The sequence below is a fragment of the Capricornis sumatraensis genome, chromosome 17, assembly GCF_032405125.1.
Source record: "Capricornis sumatraensis isolate serow.1 chromosome 17, serow.2, whole genome shotgun sequence".
NCBI lineage: Eukaryota > Metazoa > Chordata > Mammalia > Artiodactyla > Bovidae > Capricornis > Capricornis sumatraensis.
The window spans coordinates 19,102,454-19,127,470 of NC_091085.1; the positions used below are offsets into that span (position 1 = coordinate 19,102,454).

The 25,017-nt window shown below is 38.4% G+C and overlaps 1 protein-coding gene across 2 annotated transcripts in view; it reads left to right on the plus strand.

Moving 5' to 3' along the window:
• Positions 1-25,017, plus strand: part of SLC10A7 (solute carrier family 10 member 7) — a 302,665-nt gene that overhangs the window by 85,242 nt on the left and 192,406 nt on the right. The window contains exon 5 of one of the 2 annotated variants that reach the window (XM_068989770.1): positions 13,292-13,330. The exons of the other annotated variant lie outside the window; for it this stretch is intronic. Within the exon in view, the coding sequence (XP_068845871.1) occupies positions 13,292-13,330 (39 nt within the window). The remainder of the gene's footprint in view (positions 1-13,291; positions 13,331-25,017) is intronic. 2 annotated transcript variants of the gene reach the window in all.

Here is a 25,017-nt window from a genome sequence, read left to right on the forward strand (position 1 = left end):
GACTGTCTGAGCCACCAGCAAAGCCACATTTCTCTAATAATTAGTGATGCTGAGCATCATTTCATGTGTCTGTTTACCATCAACACAGCAGTTTTTCAGTCCTCTCAGGGGACCTAACATAGAAAGATGATCTCAGAAGTTAATTCAGAAGAGGAAAAAACTTGTTAGTGAAAAAAAATGTGGTTTAAAATACATATTTTAAAGCTAAAATTCTAAGCGAGGTTATGAAGTCTGATCCTGAAATCATGAAGAATAGGATAGTAGGTTCTATCTGTTAGTGATGTCAGTGTAGCCCTTTTTGAGAAAAAGTGCTGTGATTAGATGATCTGAAGAAGTCCATTGCAGTTCTGTAAAATCTAAGGTAAGTTATTTCCCTGAAGGTGATAGGAAAGCTATTTTATTGCTAATGAAAAGCTGATGAGAGAGTTAATACTGCAGGATTGATCCATTGCCCTTTTCAGAAGCTCTGAGATTCTCAGACCTAATGGATGGAAAAGAGCAGAAATAACAGTTAGGTAGCTAGAGTTTAAAATTTGAAAGAAACATCTGATGGCTTGACATAGGTTGTCACTTAGTTTTGTGGATGCCCTTCTAAGCAAAGCGTTAGGGGAATTCTTGGCCAATTTCTCTGTTGGTGTGCTGAGAGCTTAGTTCATGTGTTTGGCATTAAACAGAGCTTCCATTAATTGATCAGAAAAGTGCTTGTATATCACTAGGAAGTATTGAAAAAGCCCACTTTAAAGGAAATTTTAGTAGTTAATTTCTCTGCTGCCATAACTTTGATCCCATTGATCTCATAGCCATTATGATGTCTGTCTTCTAGCCTGAAACTCTGAGCAGATACTCTGTGGTATTTATTTTCGTATTCTCAGGGCTTAGCGTGATACACTGCTTAATAAATTTGTGTTGAATGAATGAATAATTAAAGGAACCTTTATTCCTTTTTGGCAGGACATAGGGAACCCAAAAGATTAAGCTCAATTAAACTTCAGGAATACTGAGAAAATTCACATTTAAAAAAGATGTAATGTCAAATTGTGTGTTACATTTCAAGTATGTTTTTTTCAGCTTCACCTTAGATATTTACAAATGTTTAATAAGCTATGAATAAATAAGTAATGCATATTTTCAATTTAATAGTTGATATTCTGAATTACAATCATGCATTGTTCCTCTGTGTATTCAGCATTAATATAACAAGTAAGACTATGTAGGTAGTTTCTTCTCAACATTATTCTCAATTTCATTCAATTTTTGGTCAGACATTCAATTTTTAGTCCCCAGCACAGCACTTTTCAAGGTTTGCCTCAAGATTAAAGGAGAACCTCTAAAATGTTATGTACCCAACATATAACATTTATTGTATGCTTTTTTTCTAATAAATACATAATCAGGACAAAAACCTTGAAAATCTGGGAAAAGCGCAAATGAAAAAATATCCATAATCCTATTACCCCAGCCTAACCACTATGAGTATTTTGGTGTGTGCCCTTTTTATACTATAAAGCTACAAATAGCTGTTTAAAATAATAGGTAAGAGGGGCAGTGTGGGTGTTGTAGAAGGGGAACAGTGAACAGCTGGCGATGAGTTCTCTTCTGGCTTTGCCATTAGCCAGTATGACCTTGGGAAAGATCTTTTATCTCTCTGGAGTTCTGTTCCTTCATTTATAAAGGGATTGTCATAGTATCTAAGGGCCTTTTCTCACTTAAAAATTCTGATTTCATTGAAATTGAACACCTTTGAAGACTGAGATTTCAGAAGAATGAAACTAAAAATGTGTAAGTCTGTTCATCTTAATTATATGGCAGATTTAAAAATCTTGAACTGGTATAAATATTTTTTGCTAATGTCATTAGGTTCTATTATTATGAAGCAGTTATACTTAAAGTAGCAAATTTCTCTTGAAACAGGAACCACAGTCTGGATTCCAGATGAAGGCATTTGAGCTGATAGATACGTTTTTAGGAAAATGTTATAGAACAATTCCCATAAGCTTTTGTTGTTTTTGTTCAGTCTGTAAGGCATGTCCAACTCTTTGTGACCCCATGGACTGTAGCACACCAGGCTCCTCTGTCCTGCACCATCTCCTGGAGTTTGCTCAAATTCACGTCCATAAGTCTTTAGGTGATCAGAAATAAACACGGTGCTGCCACTGTTTTAGGTACATGGTATTTTATCAAAACAGCCTACCAAGGCAAAATAGCAAAGCAGCTATTTTACTTGATTCTTTTTGCACCTCCAGAAAACTGGTTTTGTCTTCTCTCCCCCTCTTCCATGCATACTGTTTGTGCAAGAACTATTTTGTATGATGCACCAAAGCTCTAAAAGTGTTCAAAGGTGTGTCTGGTTTATCTTGGAAGGATGAGGTTTCACATTGAACAATTTCTGTGGAACAGTTAAGATGTCCTTACTTTTACCATTCCTTAGTTCGGTATGCATTTTAACAGTTATTTAAGAGTCCCCATATGCCTAGCAAGGAATCTGAATATATGTGCCTTTTTCTCTCTTTAAAGCCTCGGCACAATGCTGGTTATTCTATCAATACCATCAAATGACTGGGAGCTGGAGTTGGAACAATATGTAAAAATACAGCTCATGAAAGATTTCCTTTATTAACTGTCATCATCTGCAGAATATATGTTCAAATAAACGTTGTGTAATAACTAAATTTGAGATTAATAGGCCCCTTAAGAAACAGTGAAGTCATTCAGAATAGTCAGTGAAAAATAGGCTGTAAGACTGTAACGTGCTCATATTGTCCTGCTTACATGCTCTCTCTGGTGTCATTGCCATTTATCACTGTCGGCGGGCTCGGTTCTCATTAAAACACTCTTGCACAAAAGCAACTTAATTTTCTTAAGAGGAGAGGACACCTGATTCAATTTAGCACCCAGAAACAGTAACTTGAATATATTTTTTCCTTGCTTGAATTGAGATGAATAGTTACAAATAAGAATAGCAACTCCCCCCATTCACCTCAAGATTAAGGATGCTAAATAATTTGTTTCCAGATACCAAGAAATTGACCCATAGAAATAGGCAAGAAATGTTGTTTAGTCTCAGAATAGCAGTTAGATGGCATTTTTTCGAAACTTGCATATAGATGGACTTCTCTTCACTCCTGTAATGTTTTTAAAACATAGAAGGAAAGTGATCCTTAAGGTAGTGAATTTTAATGGTATATTAAATAATCTTTTGTTTAATTGGCAAATGCCTTGTAGCAATTCTCTAGTCTTTATTTAGATATATTTGTTGGGAAGAAATATTCAGCAATGATTTTAAAGCAATATTCTACTTTTTAGTCATTGCTGTTTAAGAAATCCAATGTAAATAATGGAATCAAATGAAGAATGCTTCTCTCATGTTGAGCGTGGTATATCAACTTGCATTTTAATTGCTGTGCTGTATATTTACATTTGTGTGGTATGGTTCAATAATACTTAACTGTAAAGGTGGAAATGTATAACTCAAATTTTACTTGTTACAAAATTTATACAGGGAAAATAGTGGTAACAAAGTAGTCAGTACTATGATGTCCAATTAACATGCTTATTAGCCAATTATAAATTTTAAAACAGACACTATAAGCTCTTTTTTTTTTTTTGGCCTTTCTATAGCATTTTGCAAAATACCTTTCAAATAAAAAGAAAATATTTTGTATTTCCTTGTTTAATTGGAGAGCAAGGAGAAGGAATTCAATCTTTCATGTCTTTGTACTTTTTCCAACTGAACCTATGCTTAGAAAGGAAAGACATCCTAAGGCTGGTTCTCTTTCTTGTGAGTCAGAGGCAGGAGTGATACAAATTCACATAGTTGAGGAACTTTTCCAGTGTAGGATAATGCAATTTTGATCTTGAACAACTGTCACCAGTATTCAATTTTTTTTTCCTCTTGGCTTTTCATGATGTGGTATGACATACGCAATAGTAACAAGAAATTATGCTAAATAAAACTTAATAGTCTCCTCAAGTTTATGTCTTGATTTATCTAATCTGCCTGATTAGTCTTTTATTAGTTACTCCTTTGTTTATGAACGTGGTTGCTATCAGTGAGGCTTCAAGTAATGGAAAAGCTGGCTCAAAGTAGCTTGAACAAGCAGGGAGTTATTTTTCTCATATCCCAAGATGCCTTGCGGTGGGAGTGGCTGGCATTGTTCTGTGGCTCAGTGATATTAGAGTGGTTATCTCTGCATTGCTCTTCCCTTTCTCTTCTGGATGCGAGGCAGCTTTCACCGCTCTAGGCAGGAAGAAAGGAAGAAAGGCAGTGCCAGCAACTGTCCTCCCTAACCCCTCACCATCAAGCGGAAACCAGTTTTTATCTCATTGACCAGAACTTTGTTGCATGGCAACCCTTAGCTTTTCCTTTTTCATGTGTACTTTTATGTCTTATTTTTAAAAATTGCTTCCTGTTCTGAAGATGTAGAGTCTCATATTTTCTTCTGTTTTGTTGTGCCTTCCAATTCCAGGTCTCTAATTTATGTAATATTTTCTTTCTTTAGCATATCGTGAAAAACTCAATTCCCCTCCTTTTCCTAAGTGTGCTAGGATGGAGCTGCTGTCACGCGTGGTTTTCTCACATTGTCTGTATTTTTTTTCTGTAAACTCCTGTTCTGTGGGGGCTGTTTAATTGGAATCTACTTTGTTCTGGATTGTGGAAGTAACTCCAGAGAAAAGTTTTGCATCTGCTTACTTCTGGGCCTCAAGAGTTCCACTGGTCTTTGGTCCGCCTTTTCTTTGAATGAAGATGCTTCATATCTTTGTGATGCTTGAATCAATGGTAAATCAAGTAAATTTCACCCCTGTGCCGCGCCCTCCCCACCCCCCTGCCCCCCCATGCAGGCTCTATGTTACCTTCTTGACTGTCGGAGAAGAGCTTTGTACTTGCTCTAGCCTGGTGGCGGCCCCTCCAGCCTCCTGTTCTGCTGGCCGCAGGTGCCTCAGCTTTCTGCTCCTCACCGTTTGCAACCAAAGCCAGTGCATCCCAGTGCTTCATGCGTGTACATCAGTATCACCCGGGTGAGCTCAGCCTCAAAGCCTGTGCTTGACCCCTCTGGCCTTGACTAACTTCTTGTTTTGTTTTGGCGCAACTGCACATTTAAAATGTGGTGTTGTTATTATCATCTAGTGAGTGGTGTGAGTCCGAAGATTACATACATGAAGCGCTTTCTCACGTACACCTTTCCCCCACCCCTACTCTCTCTCTTGACAGCATCTCTGGCAGATCTCAAGGTTTCTTCGATCACTTTTTGTTACAAAAGCAATCATGTATTTAGTAGTTAAGTTCAACTTTCTAGTATTAAATGATTCAAGGCAGTCTAGCTTAACCAAGTTCCCTTCTTTGCCACCCTAGGCCTAATCTTTGGTTATGTCTGTTTGTTTTTCTGGGGGTGTTGGGTAGAAAGAAGGATTTATTACTTGCAGCAAGTAAGGAGGACATCAGAGACCTTTTCCCAAAGCAGTGTCTCCCCGAATTGCAAAATTGGGAAATTTTACGCTAGGGGTACATGCATGCTCATGAAAAGGCTTGAGCAGAAGAGAATTCAGCAGAAAACCGGGGTCGACAGAATTCGAGTTTTTGTTGATTGAAGTCAGAAGGATCAACATCATCATTCCATCTTCCACCTGGTGTATGTGTGTGTGTGTGTGTGTGTGTATGTGTGTCTCTCAGTTGTGTCTGACTCTGACCAAATGGAATGTAGCCCACCAGGCTCTTCTGTCCATGGGATTTTCCAAGCAAGAATACTGAAAGTGGATTGCTAGTTCCTTCTCCAGGGGATCTCCCTGATCCAGGGATCAAATCAGGTCGCCAGCATTGCAGGCAGATTCTTTACCATTTGAGCCACCTGGGAAGCCTCCACCTTCCACCTGGATGGGGGTCTTTGTTCCTAGTGATAGGGCTTTACTCAAGCTTAGGTTCTTAATGTCTCACTGCAGAAGGAATTCAGGAAGAGACAAAGTGATAGGAAAGAAGTGGATTTATGTAGAGAGAGATACATATATCGTGAGCTTCCCTGGTGGCTCAGTGGTAGAGTTTGCCTGCCAATGCAGGAGATGCAGGAGATGCGGGTTCGATATCTGGGTCGGGAAGATCCCTTGGATCTTCCAACCCACTCCAGTATCCTTGCCTGGAAAATCCCATGGACAGTGGAGCCTGGCGGGCTACAGTCCATGGGGTCTCAGAGTCGGACATGACTTAGGTACTAAGCAACAGCACTGCCAACAGATACCACAGACAGAATGCAGTCCATGTCATAAGGCAAGAGCAGCGCTGGGACAAACAAACTCCGCAGGCTGTGGGCCATCTCAGAAGGCGAGAGGCCCTAATCTGTGTTTTCAAAGTACAGAAAATTGTACTTGTTTCTTAATACTTCCATATATGATACAAATATAAACTTTTTTTGGGTAATAAACAGATGGGGAGGAGAGTGTGTTCTGTTTCACTCTTTTTTTACTTTCTCACCCTCCTTACTCTTCAGAGTCCAGGGTAAGAGTAGGACTTTTTCATTAAAGGGAGATCAGAGTCTGATGGTATTGGCACTGTTCTAATCTGGCCCTGTGTCGTAGATGTGTCCACCTTCTATTTCTTTTTCCAGGACAGGTTAGGGGAAGGAGTTCTTCAGAGCATACCTTTAGCCCCCACCCCTCCACACAGCCCTTCATCTCTCATTGCTGGAGTCTCTTTGGCTTGGAATACAGCTCTTTAGGGTCTCTCACGATGAATCGAGTTTGATGGCAGTCCTCTGAGGCACCTGTTTGGCCCTTGCAGTTGAATCTTGCCACATCGCTGAGTTGAAGTATGCTCTGCCCAGTTGCCTACTTTCGTCCTTGCCCTCCCCTGGTGCTCTGTCCCTGGCAGCCTCCCCACCTTTGCTGTTTCTGGTTGGGAAACAAGCACCTGTCTCTGGTTCGTTATACATCCTCCCTGTGGCCCCACTGCAGTTCTAGGGAATAGACCGTGATGACTCCGCAAGCTCGCAAAGTACACTCTGCTCCTATGGCAGCCTAGCAAGTGCTTTGTCCCTCAGTAAATATGCATCTCCAGCCTGGGTGGTATGATGGGCGTGTCAGCTTTCTACCCTAGAGAAAGAGGCAAAAGTTATAAGACCCGCTACTTCTAGAAATTTCTTTTTATCTTCTCCAGAACTTCTAGCCTTTTCTTATAAAGCCTGCCTATGAAATGGTCTCTAACCCCAACTTAGTTTTCATGTCTTTCTATAAGCTCTCCATGTGTGTGTCTGGAATATTACTTTGTACTAGTGGGTACTTACCACAGCATGCTCTTTAACTTAGAACATTATTAGAAATTCAGAGACAATCATAAATGTCCCATTTTAGCATTTCAGTAAGCATTGCTGTGTATGTTGACTGAGGAAGCAGGTTATGCAACAGCAAACACCAGAAGTTTCATAAATTAATTTGCAACAGATCATTCATACTCACTGTAAATGCTGGATCTTGTTTTTTTTTTTTTAATTTAGTAGACTGATGAGGGAAAGAAAAAGAGAGGTATTGTTACAGAATGATGAAAATTGTAGATACAGTTTTATGAGGAGAAGAGTTGGGTAGGACTCAACGGTGTCATGCATTTGGAATGCAGTCATTTTATAAAGGGACCGCATGCTCATGTAACTCCAGAGCATGGAACACGGTCAGTGCACAGCAGTTTCAGAAGGTGAAGTTTTGGGCTTACTGTCAGGTAGGACTTCATAATATTTAAAGGCATTCAGCAATGGAAGTGCTTGTTTTCCTGAATTAGAAAACTCTCTGTTCCCATGCTGTTCATTTTTTTTTCCTGTTGTTATTTTTTTTTAAAGCTACTATTTTCTTTTCTTTTATATTTTTGGCCATGCCATGTGACATGCAGGATCTTAGCGCCCTGACTAGGGATTGAACCCGCATCCCCAGCGTTGGAAGCACAGAGTCTTAACCACTGGGCCACTAGGAAAGTCCTTGTTTCCTTCTCTTTTAAAGAATTTCTATTTACTTTTGCTTACACTGGGTCTTAGTTTCAGTGCCCAGGCTTTCCCAGCTGCAGTGAGCAAAGGCTACTCTTCATTGCAGTGTGCCTTCTCATTGCTTTGGCTTTTCTTGTTGTAAAGCACAGGCTCTGGATGCATGGGCTTCAGTAGCTGCCGCACTCAGATGTAGCATTTTCCGTGTGCGGCTCTGGGGTGTGTGGGCTTTGATAGTTGCAGCTCCTGGACCCTAGAGCCCTTGGGCTTCAGTAATTGTGGAGCATGGGCTTAGTTGCGCTAAAGCATGTGGAATCTTCCTGGGCCAGGAATCAAACCCATGTCCCCTGCACTGGCAGGCACAATCCTATCCACTGAGCCACCTGAGAAGTTCCCCCCTTTTTTAATTTACCTTTTTATTTTAAATAATTCCAAGTACGTTATGAAGAAATTAATTTGTTATTGAACTTGCTCAATTTTCCAAAATAATTTAATAAAGACATGTAGTAATATATATTAAACATTAGTAAAATACCATATAGCAAGTAAATATGATACTAAAAGCAATATATTATCTAAAAATGTGTAATATAAAGGAAATCAATCCACTCAGTATTAAAAAAAACACCTAAAAAAACCCCACCTCAATTCGAGCTTTTTTATTTAGCATTGGTCAAATTATCCATCAAACATGATTACATTAAGGTATATACGTGGCATATGGGGTTGCTGAGTTAATATTGAAAATGTTACTGTTCAGGGCATTTAGTTGACATAAAAATTATTCATTCATTCTTTGATTCAGTAATGTTTATTGGATTACTACAAGTCAGATGCTGTTCTAGGCAGTGATGAGACAATCTTGTACATATTAGGCAAGATTCTTCTTGTGATGAAACATTCTAGAGGGGGAATGAGTAATTAAGTTGATTCTAGCAAATGAGATAATAAATGAAATCCTCTGTTTAAAAATAAGTGGACTCTCTCCAGTATGGCTTCCAGAAAACTCATATCCTAAGAGAGTCTGGTCATATATCCTGGAGGGTCCTTTCAGAACAAATTGTCATTGGTGGTTCATGTTTGATCTTAGGACATGTAATTTATATGTAGCCATGTTTGTTTTAATCAAAAAATAAAAGCGCATTTTTGGTTTATTTTCAAAACCAAGTATTTACATGCTGCAGATACCCGTGGAAGATGCCCTCTGTTCATCCTGTGACTTCTCATACACCCAGCACAGACGTGTGTTCTAGAGAGTTCTCAGCCTCCAGCTTGTCAGGCAGCAGAGTTATCACTACTGTGCAAACTAGAGATCAAAATCTTATTTAAAAATAAAACATGTATCACATTTTTTTAACACAAAGAGATTTAAAATGCAAGCAATAAATGGCTCAGCATCTTCTTGCTCAGAAATAGACATTTTAATGTTAAAAGGAAAAAAAAGGGGAGGGAGACAGAACAAAATGAAAGAAATGACCCCCACCAAATCCCCCTCCAATTTAACCATAGTTAATAGGGGTTTTTTTGTGATCCCTTTAGAAAAAAGTGTTTTTCATTCTTATCTGTGTATATGTGTGTGTGTGTGTGTACCTATACATTTACACAGTAGGAATGTGGTATGATTACAATCAGGGATTCCCTCGTGGCTCAGATGGTAAAGAGTCTGCGTGCAATGGGGGAGACCAGAATTCGATCCCTGGGTTGGGAAGATTCCCTGGAGGAGGAAATGGCAATCCACTCCAGTATTCTTGCCCAGAAAATTCCAAGGACGGAGGAGCCTGGTGGGTCGCAAAGAGCCTGGACACGACTGAGCGACTTTACCTCATGATTACAATAAGAAATACATAATGCATATTCCTGGCACAGAGCTCCTAAAATGCTTGGATTTCTGAAGTGAAGAGAGTTGGAAAGGTGTCTTTTGTTATGCTAATCAGGAGAAAGGCCCTAGCTAACCTCAGACTGGGGCTCCTTGCCAGAGGATCAGAGATTAGAAGGTTGGATCTCTTGGGGTGGGGAGTGGGGCTGGGGTTGAATCATTAAACTCGCCAGTCGATTCAGCCACCACTGAATTGGTTCATTGAACTACTTGGTTCAGTCACCAAGGCCAGTGTTTAAATCAATCATGCTTTGTAATGGAGCCGCCAGAGAAAACTAAAGGAGGGGTTCTGAGAGCTTCTGAGTTGGTGAGTGTAAGAAACGCCGCGGGAAGAAAGAGCCACCCCTATGGACTGTTGATCAGGGCCTTTATTGGGCGGTCACTCTCGGGCAGAACTCCCGGGGGCGGGTGAGCAAGGAAGCGAGGGGGTCTGTGAAGCAAAGGGAGTCTGCGAGGTATGAGGGGTGGGGAAGGGTTTTATAGCCCGGGCGGGGCTCCCATATAAGGAAGAAAACGCGGGCTCAGCGGTGATTGGTGTCCAAGGGCTCCGATGTCGGCTCCTGATTGGACGGCTTGATTGTCGGCCCGCCTCCAGGGCTTGTCTGCGGCTCTCCACCAGGACATGTCCCGACATGCCCAGGCATGCCCAGGCATGCCTCAACACACCCGACCTTGCCCTGACCTTTCAGTGAGCACTGGACGCAGTGAGAGAGGAGTGTGATCAGAAGGCATGGCAGCTCCACTCCCCTTCCCCATACCTAGCCCTCTGGCGGTTCCTGAGTTATGGTCTTTTATAATATAAAACAATTATATATATAATATAAAGCAGTAATGTAGTGAGTAGGTTGGTTTCCTGAGTTCTGTGAGCTGTTCTAGCAAATTAATTAAGCTAGATTGGACTGGTCATGGGAAACTCTGATTTAAAACCAGTTGGTCAGAAGCATAGGCGACAACCTTGACTTTTGATTAACATCGGAAATGGGGACCGTCTTATGGTCCTGAATCCTTAACCTGGGGAATCTGATGCTATTTCCGGGTAGATTGTGTCAGAACTGAGTTGAATTGTAGGATGCTGTGGCAGCAAGCATGGGGACACTCAGGCCACCTAGAAGTGTGGATGTATGTGTGTTGGAGGAGGTGACTGGAAGCTTCTTGGAATGACACTGCCTAAGCTGAGTCACTAAAATAAATGGGAGTTCCTGGGTCAAGGAAGGTAGAGAGGCATTCCAGGCCAAAGAGCAAAGAGGTCAGAAACAGCATGAGTGCAGGGATTCACAAGTGATTTGCTGCTGTCAGAAGATCAATTTTGAAGCATAAATGAGATGGATGGAGACATGTTCATGGAGGGCTTTGCACTTCATGCTGAGGAACTGGAAATTCCCCTTTAAGTCAAGGGATAGGCATGTCTTTATATATCAATTAAAAACTCTCTATTTGCCTGGAACTTTAGTCAGCTGTATCACCAATGGCTATCGGAGCCCACTGCCTGATGAATGATTTCAAATCCATCATCACTGTCAGGAAAACAGCTAAGAAGATGGCTTGCAGCATCTTTGGATACCTAAGATATCTCATCACTGTCATCACCATCATTTTATAAATGTGGGAGTATAGTATATCCACAGAAAATATATTGCTTGGGTTTGAGTTAAAAGAACAGGATGGAGTGGTAGTATGGCAGTTTGATCTGATGAGTCATAGTTGATACTTATTTTACTTCGACTTCCGAGTCTATTTCCTTCTGATGTTCCATGTTTTTTTTTGTAATGCTGGAGAAAAACCGTTAGTGATCCTAGTGTAAGATTGGCAAAAGGCCCTGAAAAGAAAAAAAATTGAAAGAAGAGGAATCCAAATGGGAATACCTCATTCATTTACTAAAAATAGAAGCTGGTTCTAAGCATAAGATAGAGTCCAGAAATAAACATTGTGGGAAAGGTGCATTTTTATAGAAAGGAAGGCAGAGTTCCCTATTGATCTCCCCACAACCCATTTGTTTGTTCATTTTTACTTATTTTTCTCCACACATAAAACTTTTCCTGAATCATCCATAGTGGGATTCCAGGAAGCTGCGTTAAATATGTTACTATAGTTTCCCTTTGTCATCTGTGATGTTTTATTTAGCCATATCTTTATTTTTTTTCCTCTGCTCCCTGTACAACACAGAAGACCATATGCCATTGTCCCTGCCAGGGAGCAGAGGTTCCCCTGGTCTGTAGCTGTGTCTGTGTTGATGCCACAGAGGAGCAGTGGTCCAGTGCCATCTTTTATTGATAAGGCCAGCAAAGGAGAAATCTAATGAAATTATCAAAGCTTTGAATTAATTATGAACCTGAATAGGAGAGCTAAGCTCTCTGGAGCCAAGGATCTCATTACCCATGCACTCTCATTGCATTCTCTTCTGGAGCAGAAGGCATTTTCAGCTACATCTCTTAGCTTGGCTTTGGACCTTATTCAAACTTGGCTAAACTGACATCCTCTTCTTACTACAATGTGGCTGCTAATGTCCGTGATGATTAATTTAATTTAATTCTGCTCTGGATATACAGGACATGTCAATGGGTTTTCTCTACCCCTCCTTCTGCCTTTTATTATTTTTTCTTTCTCTCCTTTTCTCCCCCATCATATTGGATATCATACGAGTTTTTATCTTTTTGGAGTCACATGAGAAGCTCTCAGAAATTCAGGTATAGCTTCATGGAATATAGTAATTGATTTAAAGCTAAGAACTTTAGTGTATCTGCTATGTATTCCTGGGATATTTAGGTAAGCACAAAGTCAAATATTTCTTCTTCAAATTTTGAACACCAAATAGAAGTTTTTCTTGCCTGTTTCTATTTTAGAATTAATGGTGTAGCAGTAACTTCCATGAGCTTAACAACTGTTCACATTTCTGATGTGTGTTGTGTGGGAACTGCAGATCTCACTTTATGAGTGTGGCTCCTAGGACTTTCGCTTTCTGATGAAGAGTAGTTCATGTCTGTCTGCTGTACAATTCTGGTGTTCCTTTTCCAATCATTTGAATTTTCTTTCTTTCTTTTCTTTCTTCCTTCCTTTCTTTCCTTTTGCTTTTTTCTTTCTTTCTTTCTTCTTTTTTTTTTTTTTGGGTGAATAAATCAACCCGTGATTGTTTTAAGTCTCAAGTAGCAAAAATCAATAACAACAAGGCTTTGATTTGCTATTGGTGATGATTCTTTAGTACTGTCATATAGGTTCAAAGCATCTCATGGCAAGCCTTTTTTGCTTGGTTTTGAGACCCATTATTTATGAATTCCTAAGCTGCAGTTCATCTATTTTAGTAAACGACAGGCCATTGGCAATTATTGTAAACAGTGACTAACTTTGCTTTACAGGGTCGGTGTTTTAAGGTTTTGAATATTGAGGGGATGGGAGAATGATAGTTTTTGCTTTTCCTTTTCCTATTTACTTTCAGTGAGTTTTTTCCCCCCATTTATTTTCTCTATAGGCAGCTGCAATATTTAACTCAGCCTTTGGAAGTTTTTTGGTAAGTAAACATGATTTAATTTGTCTTTTATAACTTTTGTTGTGATGTTTATATGAAAGATTTAGTGAAAATCAGACATTATTTTTTTTAATTTGGTTAAATATAAAATATTGAATCCTGTCATGTATCATTCTCCACACTGTAAAAAAAATTAGTTAATAAATAAAAGAAATGTTCTCTGACAATATAATTTGGAGGCTTGGGTTTAATATTCTATTTAATGGATTCAAGGAATCAATTAAAATACTATGTGTCTCCTTATAGAGGTTATGTCAATATATTGATCATTTAATGAGGTCTTTTAGATTATTATTATTTTGTATCAGTGGGACTGAGGATTTTGAAAAGGAAACATGACCCAGCTGGTCAGAAAGGGAATGCTACTTTACTTGTGGACATGTCATTTATTTTGTACATTTCACTGTCAAAGAAGCTACTGTCTTAGATACTTCTGAGAAATCTATGTGAAAGTTTGAAATGAGGAAATAACTAATGAGTAATTTGCAAGAAAATACAGTATTTTTGACAAGTGAACTATAAATTGTATATAAAAAGATTAAAATAGTTCATTTTTCATAAGTAGAACTATTGTAACTATAAGGACAGTCCTATTTTAGCATTTTTAAATCATTATCTCTGAAACAGATGATATAACAAAGACTTGGTTTGTGTTATGGAAGACTGAGAAAGAAGCTGAGTTTTCTGTCAGTTGAGGGTTTTATTTATACCCTCCCTAAAACTTTGCTCAAAATTCATGAAAACAAATTAGAATGTTGTATTTTTAGATATATAGCTCACTAGTAGGTATGTGGTGCAGTGATTTACAAAAAATTGAGAATGGAATCAGTGAGATTGATAAACTGGCTCATGAGTCTAGGCAAAATATCAATTACCTCTGTTTAAAATGTTCTTTATGTCACTTGTTATTTTATGTTTTTGAATGTAGTTGAAGCTTTAAAACTTGTTCCATGGTGTTAATTCTGCATGGTGCTGTATAACTTGTAATGTCCCAGTGTTACAGAGCTTCTAGTGATGGACCTTCTGCGAAATACATGCTTAGATTCTACCTTATTTTTAAAGAAGTGGTAATGTTATTCTCCATGGTGTATTCTTATTATTGGGTTTTAGAAGAGAGATAATAGAGTCTGCTTAATGAAAATGATCTCTGGAGCCACTTATTTTAGACTCAGTAATGTTTTGTGGTCATTATTTCACATATCCAAGTATTATTTTCTGAATGTTGTCACAATTGGTAACATACTGTGTGTAAGATATGTCCTTGTTGGAAGCCAGTTTTTTTAATATGGTTGGGTTCATATATATCCACTGTTAAAACATGGTTTCTTAAGCTGGATCCCTTACTCTTTAAAATGCCTAGTGTAAGTGAGAAAATAACTTTGAGGCAATTGTCTGAGTAACTAAAGCAAAATACAGTCCCTCAGTTGGAGGACAAGCTCACTGAGTACAGTTTGAGCTGTGCATTGACTAGATGAACAATAAATATATCATGATATTTGTTCTACCAGGCCGAATTCTTTCATAAAATCCAATGAAGTCAAACTTGTTCTAGGGATTCTTTTGGATTTCTGTTATGCTCTTTCATTTTTAAAAAGTCATGCATTCTCACTCCTTAGTCTTTTTGCTCTTTTTCATCTCTTCACCTTTTTACTGATGAGTCAATCAGAAGTATTTATTGATCTCTTACACACAGAGGTAGCTTTCTGAAGCTGTAGAGTTGCAAAAACATATGACATCATCCCACTCTTCTATGAAGGTAACACAGAAAAAGAAATACAAAAAGCTAAGAAATCAAACAAAAGATATTACTAGATGATATATGATTGCCACATATGAACTCTGGGTTGAAAGGTTGGACAGAAACAATTTTGCTGTTGGACCTTGAAATGTGATAAGACTTAGCTAGCAAAGAAGAAAGGAGAGGAAAAGGTGTGAGCAGTGGCAGAGAGGCAGGATTGATTCCATTTTTTTCCTTTCCTTCCTTTTTCTTTCCCAAAGCTGAAAATTACCGGAAGGGTTGAGAGTAAAAGTTAGGATTGTTTGAGATGTTTTGTTCCAGTGTTATAAGAGAAATAATTCTGTTTTCACTTTTTTGTTCTCCTCTAAAGCTATGAACAAACCTTATGAACTGTATGCAAGTCTGAACTAAATCAGTTAGAACTTAAATCAGTTAGTTAGATTCAGCTTATTTACCTGAAAAAAGATAATAATGACTTGGACAAGATAAAAGTTTGTTTCTCTATTATGTAAAATTTGGAAGGAGGCTGGCCAAGTGTGGTATGGGAGCTTCATGGTCAGAAAGAGCTTTCTCCTCCAGGACCCATAGCCTCATGGTCCAAGATAGCTGCTGGAGCTCCAGCCTGAATAGCAAGGGCTTTACCTTGGGAAAGCGCGAAAGAGCTCTCCTGAAACCTAAGTCTGCTTTCTTTAAACAGCATTTCCAGAATTCCAACACCATACTTGTAGTAATATCTTATTGTAGAACTTAGCCTTATGGTCCTACCTAGCCACTGGAGAGGCTGGGACATTGTGGCAATTTGCTAAGGGCTATAAATTGGATTTCTTTAACTAAGAAAAAAGAATGTACAAGAGACAGCTTGTCCTTTCTGCAAAAGAGCAGTGTAAACAATTGTCAGTGCTTCAATTAAGAGATTAAGCTCCGTTGAATAATATGAGATGGCTTCAGGGAGAAGTTGGTGCTTGAGTTGGGCTTGGGAAAAGGACTTATTTCAGAGGCAGAAAATTTCAAACTATAACCTTCATGTTTTATTTTGTTACTCCTAAAGGGTGGTATTTGTTAGAGTGGTTTTTAGAATATTTTCTTACATATGAAAACCATCCATCTATCCTTAAAATTTAAGATTATGGATAGTAGCATGGATTCTTGAGTTAGACGGTCTGGATTTTAAATCCTTACTTGACTGAATGCTATTCTAACCACAGAACCTTCTCTATGTATAAAATGAGGTAATGATAAACTGTACAGTTGAGGTAAGGATTAAATGGGATAATCTATATAGAATGCTTGAATGATGTAGTAGAAATAACTGGTCTAGGTTTTGTCCAAGTTCTACCGTGGATTGTTGGTGCACGACCATGGACATTCATAAAATGAAGAAACAGGTTATCTGTGACCAAGTCCTTTAATTCTGAAATACTGATTCAGTGACTGTTCTCTGGTTTTAAGTGACTATTTCTTTTGTATTTGCAACATAGAGTCTGAGAAGGCTGTTTCCTTCAGATTACATTAAAACTTTGAATGAAAGGCTTTTATAAGATGAATTATTGAAGAAAGAACTCTTTGGGCATCCTTGTTGATTATCAGATATTGTGTATACATGCTTAGAAGCTCATCATGTCTGACCCTATAGACTGTAGCCCACGAGGCTTCCCTGTCCATGGGATTTTCCAGGCAAGAATACTGGAGAGGGCAGCCATTCCCTTCTCTAGGGGATTTTCCTGACCCAGGGATTGAACTGGCATCTCCTGTGTCTCCTGCATTGCAGGCAGATTCTTTATCTACTGAGCCATCAGGGAAGCCCTTCAGACATCTAGATACACCAAATAAACTACTATACATGTTATTATAGCTAGTCTAATAATGTCCCAGGTCTAATTAAAACACTGTTTTTAAAGAACTAATTGTTACAGAAAACTTTGTTTTTAAAATGTAGCTAGGCTGGTAATAACTAATGATGGATGAATTCAATTTACATAAATTTCAGACAAGAGAATATTTTAAAATTGTGCCACAGAGGATTGCTTTAAGTTGAGAAATTAATGTTATTATCTACTCCCCTCATTTAAATTGTTTGGTTTACAATAATTGTGGAGCATAATAAGTGTACTGAGATTTCCCTCTTGATAAGACTTTAATAAAATATGATAGTTAACCACCCTGAATAATGAAAATGTTATGAAATTTTATATGTATATATGTAAATATATTTCTTTGTCAAGCCATGTATTTCAAGTCCAACCATTTCATATATTACTTCCTCTTCAAAAGAAAGATTAAAAAAAGTAGATTTAGATATTGGCAAGTTTTTGAAAAATTCCAGTTAAAGAATCATTTCTTTAAAAGAGTCGGCTGTATTGAAAAAAAAGATCACATGATTTGTTAAACCGTTAGCATTTTTGGTTTGGAGGCTACTTTCAGTGTTTCCATGTCTTTAAGAATTAGAAGTTAAAGTTTAAAATGAAAAAGTAGAAGTCTTTCTTTTTAGATCCCTCAGTCTATTTTATTATTTTTGGTAGCTCCTAATCTTAAAGGGAAATGCTGCTGTTGCTGCTGCTGCTGCTGCTAAGCCACTTCAGTCGTGTCTGACTCTGTGTGACCCCATTAACAGCAACCCACCAGGCTCTTCCATCCCTGGGATTCTCCAGGCAAGAACATTGGAGTGGGTTGCCATTTCCTTCTCCAGTGCATGCATGCTTGCTAAGTAGCTTCAGTCGTGTCCGACTCTGCGACCCCATGGACAGCAACCCACCAGGCTCCTCTGTCTGCGGGATTCTCTAGGCAGGAATACTGGAGTGGGTTGCCATTTCCTTCTCCAAAGGGAAGCCCTAGTGAGTAACAAAGTCAATATGCCAAACTGAGTTTCTAACAAGTATGTTATACAACATTATAGCAATTCATGGCAACATGAATGTAAGGAGTTCTGAAATAGCAGCAAAGAGTCCAAAGCAAAATTAAGTCACTTTTGTAAATTGATAACACCTAGTCTAATAAAGATCTTTAAGAATCACTATGTAATTTCTAAATCTCATTTAAAATATCAGGAAATAGGTTTCTTTTACATAATTCTCCTTTGAAATAGCCATTGCTGTAACCAGCAGAAGCTATTCTAAGACGAATAATTGTATTTCTTTTTATGGCTAGACCACGGGTTAAAAGAAACTGCTTACCTTGAGCCAAAGAACTAACCAGCACATATTCTTCTTCCCTTACCCAACTGTTCTGTCTTCCCTCTTTGCTTTGGTTCATTGGCTATGATTGCCCATCCTTGTAGGAAAATTTAAGAATTAACTGATACTGTCATTATAGTTGCCTAAAGTCTCTTGAGAAATCTATATGCAGGTCAGGAAGCAGCAGTTAGAACTGGACATGGAACAACAGTCTGGTTTCAAATAGGAAAAGGAGTACCTCAAGGCTGTATATTGTCACTCTGCTTATTTAACTTCTATGCAGAGTACATCATGAGAAATGCTGGGCTGGAAGAAGCACAAGCTGGAATCAAGATTGCCGGGAGAAATATCAATAACCTCAGATATGCAGATGACACCACCCTTATGGCAGAAAGTGAAGAGGAACTAAAAAGCCTCTTGATGAGAGTGAAAGAGGAGAGTGAGAAAGTTGGCTTAAAGCTCAACATTTAGAAAACGAAGATCATGGCATCTGGTCCCGTCACTTCATGGGAAATAGATGGGGAAACAGTGGAAACAGTGTCAGACTTTATTTTTTGGGGGCTCCAAAATCACTGCAGATGGTGATTGCAGCCATGAAATTAAGACACTTACTCCTTGGAAGAAAAGTTATGACCAACCTAGATAGTGTATTCAAAAGCAGAGACATTACTTTGCCGACTAAGGTTTGTCTAGTCAAGGCTATGGTTTTTCCAGTGGTCATGTATGGATGTGAGAGTTGGACTGTGCAGAAGGCTGAGCACTGAAGAATTGATGCTTTTGAAGTGTGGTGTTGGAGAAGACTCTTGAGAGTCCCTTGGACTGCAAGAAGATCCAACCAGTCCATTCTGAAGAAGATCAGCCCTGGGATTTCTTTGGAAGGAATGATGCTAAAGCTGAAACTCCAGTCCTTTGGCCACCTCATGTGAAGAGTTGACTCATTGGAAAAGTCTCTGATGCTGGGAGGGATTGGGGGCAGGAGGAGAAGGGGACGACCGAGGATGAGATGGCTGGATGGCATCACTGACTTGATGGACATGAGTCTGAGTGAACTCCGGGAGGTGGTGATGGACAGGGAGGCCTGGCGTGCTGCGATTCATGGGGTTGCAGAGAGTCGGACACGACTGATTGACTGAACTGAACTGAACTGAACTGAAAGAAGAAAAGTCTCAAACATAAATGCTGTGTTTTAATAACATGTAATACATGTTTATCACCTTTATTTTTCCTTTCTTGTACAAAAATGTGCTCAGCCACACACCGAATGATTAGAGAGGAAGCACATTAACTTTGTTACTCATTGAGTGTTGTGTAACACTGCTTTTTAAAAATCAAATCAAGATCCTCAACTATTAATGAAGAAGGTTAAGAGTGGTACTGTACAAGACTTAATTGTTAACTTGGTTTTCCTTTCGCCTAAATCTAGGATGTCAATTTTTAACTTAGTTTATGTTTATGGAATACTCATTTTGTGCAATACTGAAAACTATGGCTGATATTTTCCCTTCATTTTTTTAATAAAATCTTAAGCAACCCAAGTCATTCAGTTGAGATCTTAGTTTCTCCGCAAAAATTCATGACTTGTTTATAATGCATGATACTGAATAATGCAAGCAACTGAATTTTTGAGCAATATTCAGTACTACCTTCAGTTCAGTTCAGTCACTCAGTCCTGTCCAACCCTTTGCAGCTCCATGGACTGCAGCGCGCCCGGCTTCCCTGTCCATCACCAACTCACAGAGCTCACCCAAACTCATGTCCATTGACATGATGACGCCATCCAACCATCTCATCCTCTGTTGTCCCCTTCTCCTCCTGCTTTCAATCTTTCCCAGCATCAGGGTCTTTTCCAATGAATCAGTTCTTCTCATCAGGTGGCCAAAGTATTAGAGTTTCAGCCTCAGCATCAGACCTTCCCATGTGTGTTCAGGACTGATCTCCTTTAGGATGGACTGGTTTGGTCTCCTTGCAGTCCAAGGGACTCTTGAGAGTCTTCTCCAATGCCACAGTTCAAAAGCATCAATACTTCAGTGCTCAGCTTTCTTTATGGTCCAACTCTCACACCCATACATGACTACTGGATGTAAGTACTACCTTACAGGATGCTATTTCAAGTTTATCATTTTATTCCTAAGGACTTGATAAGACCCATCCTGGGCTTTAAAATAGCTTATGAACTGTATTTAGACAATAGGAAGCTGGTTTCTACCTTTATAACACAGAATCCATTATGATGCTATATGTTTCATTTTTTACCTCCTTGAGTAAATGGACACAATGAAGCTGGATTGCTGAGGCTAGACTGCTTTCTCTTTAAAAAGTACCATTGGTTCAATTAGCAGTAATGCACAATATGGGGAAAATAACATATAAAATTAACCCATATGTACTCAGAGTCAATTAGACTCAAGGAACTTTTCTAGATACTGAAGCAAATAAATAAAACATAAATATGTGAAAAATAAGTAACGATAAATTAAGACAAGAAGGAAGACCTGAATTGCTTTTAAGACAATGTTTTCCAAGTTTCAGGTACCTTTATGACTTCACATGTCAGCATATTATTTGTATTATCCATTAAATAAAACTGACTTTTAAAATTTAAATGTATTTTAAAGCAAAAATCTACATCAGCTCGGCAAATAGAAACTAATCTTGATGTGAACAGAGAACAGCTGTTAGGAATTTGTACTCCACTGCCTACACAACAGTATGAGTCCAATGGCCTGTTCTGCTTTTGATAAGAAGTAAAATTAGCATGAGTACCAAACCAAGAACTGTCTCTTCCTGCAATCGGAATGACTGAAAAAGATCTTTTATAAAGAAAGCTTTATCACTAATTCTCTGTGCGTTAAGTCATCTCGCTCTGACTTCCACTTTGAGCAACACTCTTCTAAGACCGTGGAAGCACGGCTCTCCAGGGTCATTTCTCAATCATCTCAGCAAAGAGGTGACTTAAAACCATCTGGGGAGGTCAGATGAGGAAATGAGCAGAATCAGGGGCTCTGGCAACATGACCATGTTCGTGTTTCTCTCGTTATAGTATTTTCTACCTGACACTTGTCTAGAAAAGCAGTATGCCTGTGTGCCAAGCATGTCTGTCTATAGAGGTAAACGTACGCCATATTGCTTGAGTAAGGAAAACCCCGTGAGAGGTGTGTTTGCATTCGTTTCTCAAACAAACTTTTATCTGAAGTACAGTCATTGTAAATAAAAAATGGTCTTTGTTACTTCATAAAAATGTATAGAATCCTTACCTACTCCATTATGGCAGTATAATGCTCTACGCCGTCTGACAGGACTTGTGTAGCAAGTAAATGCATTAGTCACAGTGACCATTTTTCTTGCAAATTTGTGACATAGATTTAATTATAGGAATGACCAGCAACTTACAAATCTAATTTTGGTGGAGGCTGAGGCAACTTTTTTTTTTTCTCTTAATAATGATGGATTTTTTTTTAAAGCAATGATTTCATTACTATTTAAAGAAATCTACTGGTGTAGAACTAGCCAATTTACTGAAGTTATTTTATTACCCTTTAACAAAAGCCATGTACTTTCATTTTTATTTTTATTAATTATTAAAATGTCACCATTTCCAAACTGGAAAAGTATTTGCTGCTATATAGATTTAGGTAAACGTAAATAAATATAAATTGGGTGGGAGATGGACAGGATATTAGTAAAAGGCCCTTGAGAAACAGGATCTTAGTAATTGGTTAAAAGCAGGGCTATCTCCTTGGTTTGAATTCAGCCTAACTACAGAACTGTTTAGTCCATAGCCATTAGTAAGAGATACCCACTAGCTATTAATACTAAATGATGCTAATCTGGTAGATGGTTCTCATTCCTTTGCTTTTGTTTCTCTGAGCTAAAAATTTACCATGATTAACTTGGTTATTAGTTATTAACCTAATATTTGGGGGATCTGTGGATGATAGTGCAGTGAGTCAAACAGTTAAGTTTCCTGTCTTCATCAGCATTACAGATTCTTAAGGTGAGAACATCAAGTCCCAAAACAGGGCAAGGGGATGAGGTAGTACTTTTCCACTCTTCATATACCTCTTTCACTCAGATCTCACTGCCTTGCCACAACAAATCTGCATGGGCAAAGAAGCAGAGGACATCTGAGGATGCATAAACTGTTTAAACTTGTGGATTCTACCAACCAAAAAGAACCTTCTCTTTAACAACTGGTCTTTAGGATGACAGCAAAGTTACATATCTAAGCTCCATTGTGGACTCAGGTTTCCAAGTAAGCATTTAGCACTTTTAGAAATCAGTGTGTTGTTAGAAATGGTAGAATGTCATTTGGAATTAAGAAATCAAACTTTTTTTAAAGCTCAATTCACTGCATGTCATTGTGTGAACTTATATCAGTTTTATTAATGCAAATTAATAAATAGGGGACTTCCTACTGTGTGCTAGGCTCTGGACTACGTTTTAGAACTAACTAAATTGATCTAACTAAATGCACTGTCTTGGCATCAAGAAGTGTAAAATTCTTGGATTTAAATGGCATTGTAGTGTGTTTCTCAAGGCAACCTGATTTTTAATCACCCCTAAATGATAATTTTGCCCCATGGAGTTTAAAGACCACTTATTTTAACTATAAAACTTCAAATAGAAGATTAGCACTTCCAAATACTAAAAAAAAAAAAAAAAAGCTTTTTTTGTTGTTGTTGTTTTTTAATTGCAGCTCCAAAGAACACTGGATCTTGTTTGGTTATCTGCCAATGTAGGTGTTTAAAAAAAATAGCATGTCAGATTCTAGATTCAGTTTGTAAGTGTATCAGAAGCTGACTTAGAAAAGTACCTTACAATATATAACTTATTATGTGGGAACATTGTGTTAAAAACTAACTTCTTAAAAACTATTATAATTGTAGTATAGTTAGCCCTCAGTATCCTCACCTTCCACATCCAAAAATTCAACCAAATGAGATAAAAAAAATATTCAGGGAAAAAAATGATGATTCCAGGAAGTTCCAAAAATGAAAACAAATTTGCTGTATCAGCAACTATTTACATAACATTTACATTGTAACCAGGATTTTATGTAATCCAGATATGCATTGGGTTTCCCTCATAGCTCAGTTGGTAAATAATCTGCCTGCAATGCAGGAGACCCGGGTTGGATTCTTGGGTCTGGAAAATCCCCTGGAGAAGGAAATGGCAACCCACTCTAGTATTCTTGCCTGGAGAATTCCACGGATAGAGGAGCCTGGCAGGCTACAGTCCATGGGGTCACAAGAGTCGGATACGCCTTAGCAACTAGAGAGAGAGAGAGGATATACATAGGGTACATGCAAATTCTACATCATTTTATAGAAGGGACTCGAGTGTCTGTGGATTTTAGCATCCATGGGGTGTCTGGAACCAACTCCCTGCGGATACTGAGGGATGACTGCATATGTTTAATATATGAACTCACCAAATCATTTTCCAAGTGATTATACCATTTGACATTTCTACTAGGAATGCTTGAGGAATCTAGCTGCTTTATTTGCTGGCCAGATCCCCCAGAGAAGGGAATGGCTACCCTCTCCAGTATTCTTGCCTAGAAAATTCCATGGACAGAGCCTCCTGGGCAACAGTCCATGCCGTCACAAAGAACTGAACATGACTGAGTGACTAACACTTTAACTTTTTACAGGTGTTTAGTGGTATATCATTTTAGCTTTAATTTGTATTTCCCTAGTGGCAAATGATGTTGGATAATTTTTTCTGTGCTTGTTTGCCACCTGTGGGGCTTCCCAGGTGGCGCTAGTGATAAAGAACCCGTGTGCCAGTGCAGGAGACATGAGAGAGACCGGTTCGATCCCTAGGTCGGGAAGGTCCCCTGGAGGAGGGCATGGCAACCCACTCCAGTATTCTTGCCTGGAGAATCCCATGGACAGAGAAGCCTGTTGGGCTACAGTCCATAGGGTCGAACAGAGTTGGACACGACTGAAGTGACTTAGCCTGCACACATTACCAGATACATCTGGTATCTGTGAAGATATATCACAGATATATCTGTGGTATACATCTGTGAAGATACATCTGTGTATCTTCTTGAGCGTGTCTGTTCAGATCTCTTGTCCATTTTTTTATGGGGTTGTTTTCTTCTAATTGGATTGTGAATTTTTAAATATGTTTTTAACATTAGTCATTTATCAGATATATATTTTGCAAGTGTTTCCAGTCTATGGCTCGTCGTTTCATTTTCTTAACAGTGTCTTTCAAAGAGCAGAAGTTTTAAATTTTAATTAAATCCATTTATTTTTCTTTTATGCCTCATGGTTTTTGTGTTCTCTAAGAAATTCTTGTTTAGCTCAAAATCGAAAAATTCTTTGTCTATGTTTTCTTCTAGATGATTTATAACTTTTGCTTTTTACATTTGAGGTCTATGATTCATTTTGAGTTAATGTTCGTATATGATGCTGTATGTGATTTGGGATTCATCATTTTGTATATGATTGTAGAAGTTTAAAGTTCTGTCTAAGTTTATATCTGTCAGACGTGTCCACCTTTCTCTTTATGGATTTTTCCATAGTCTTTATACTTATAAAGCCCTTTCCTAGTCACAGTGTCAGGTAAAATTTCACATTTTTCATATTTGTTTTTGGCTTTATAGTCAAAATAGGTATATATGTTTAAAAGTAAAGCTTGTTGTTTCAGGGTTCAATAAATACAAATAACAGTTTGAAAGTATTTTACCTGATTAAGATACCATCGGTTAAAGGGGTCAGTTTCTGATGTTACTGTCCCTACCGTTGTTT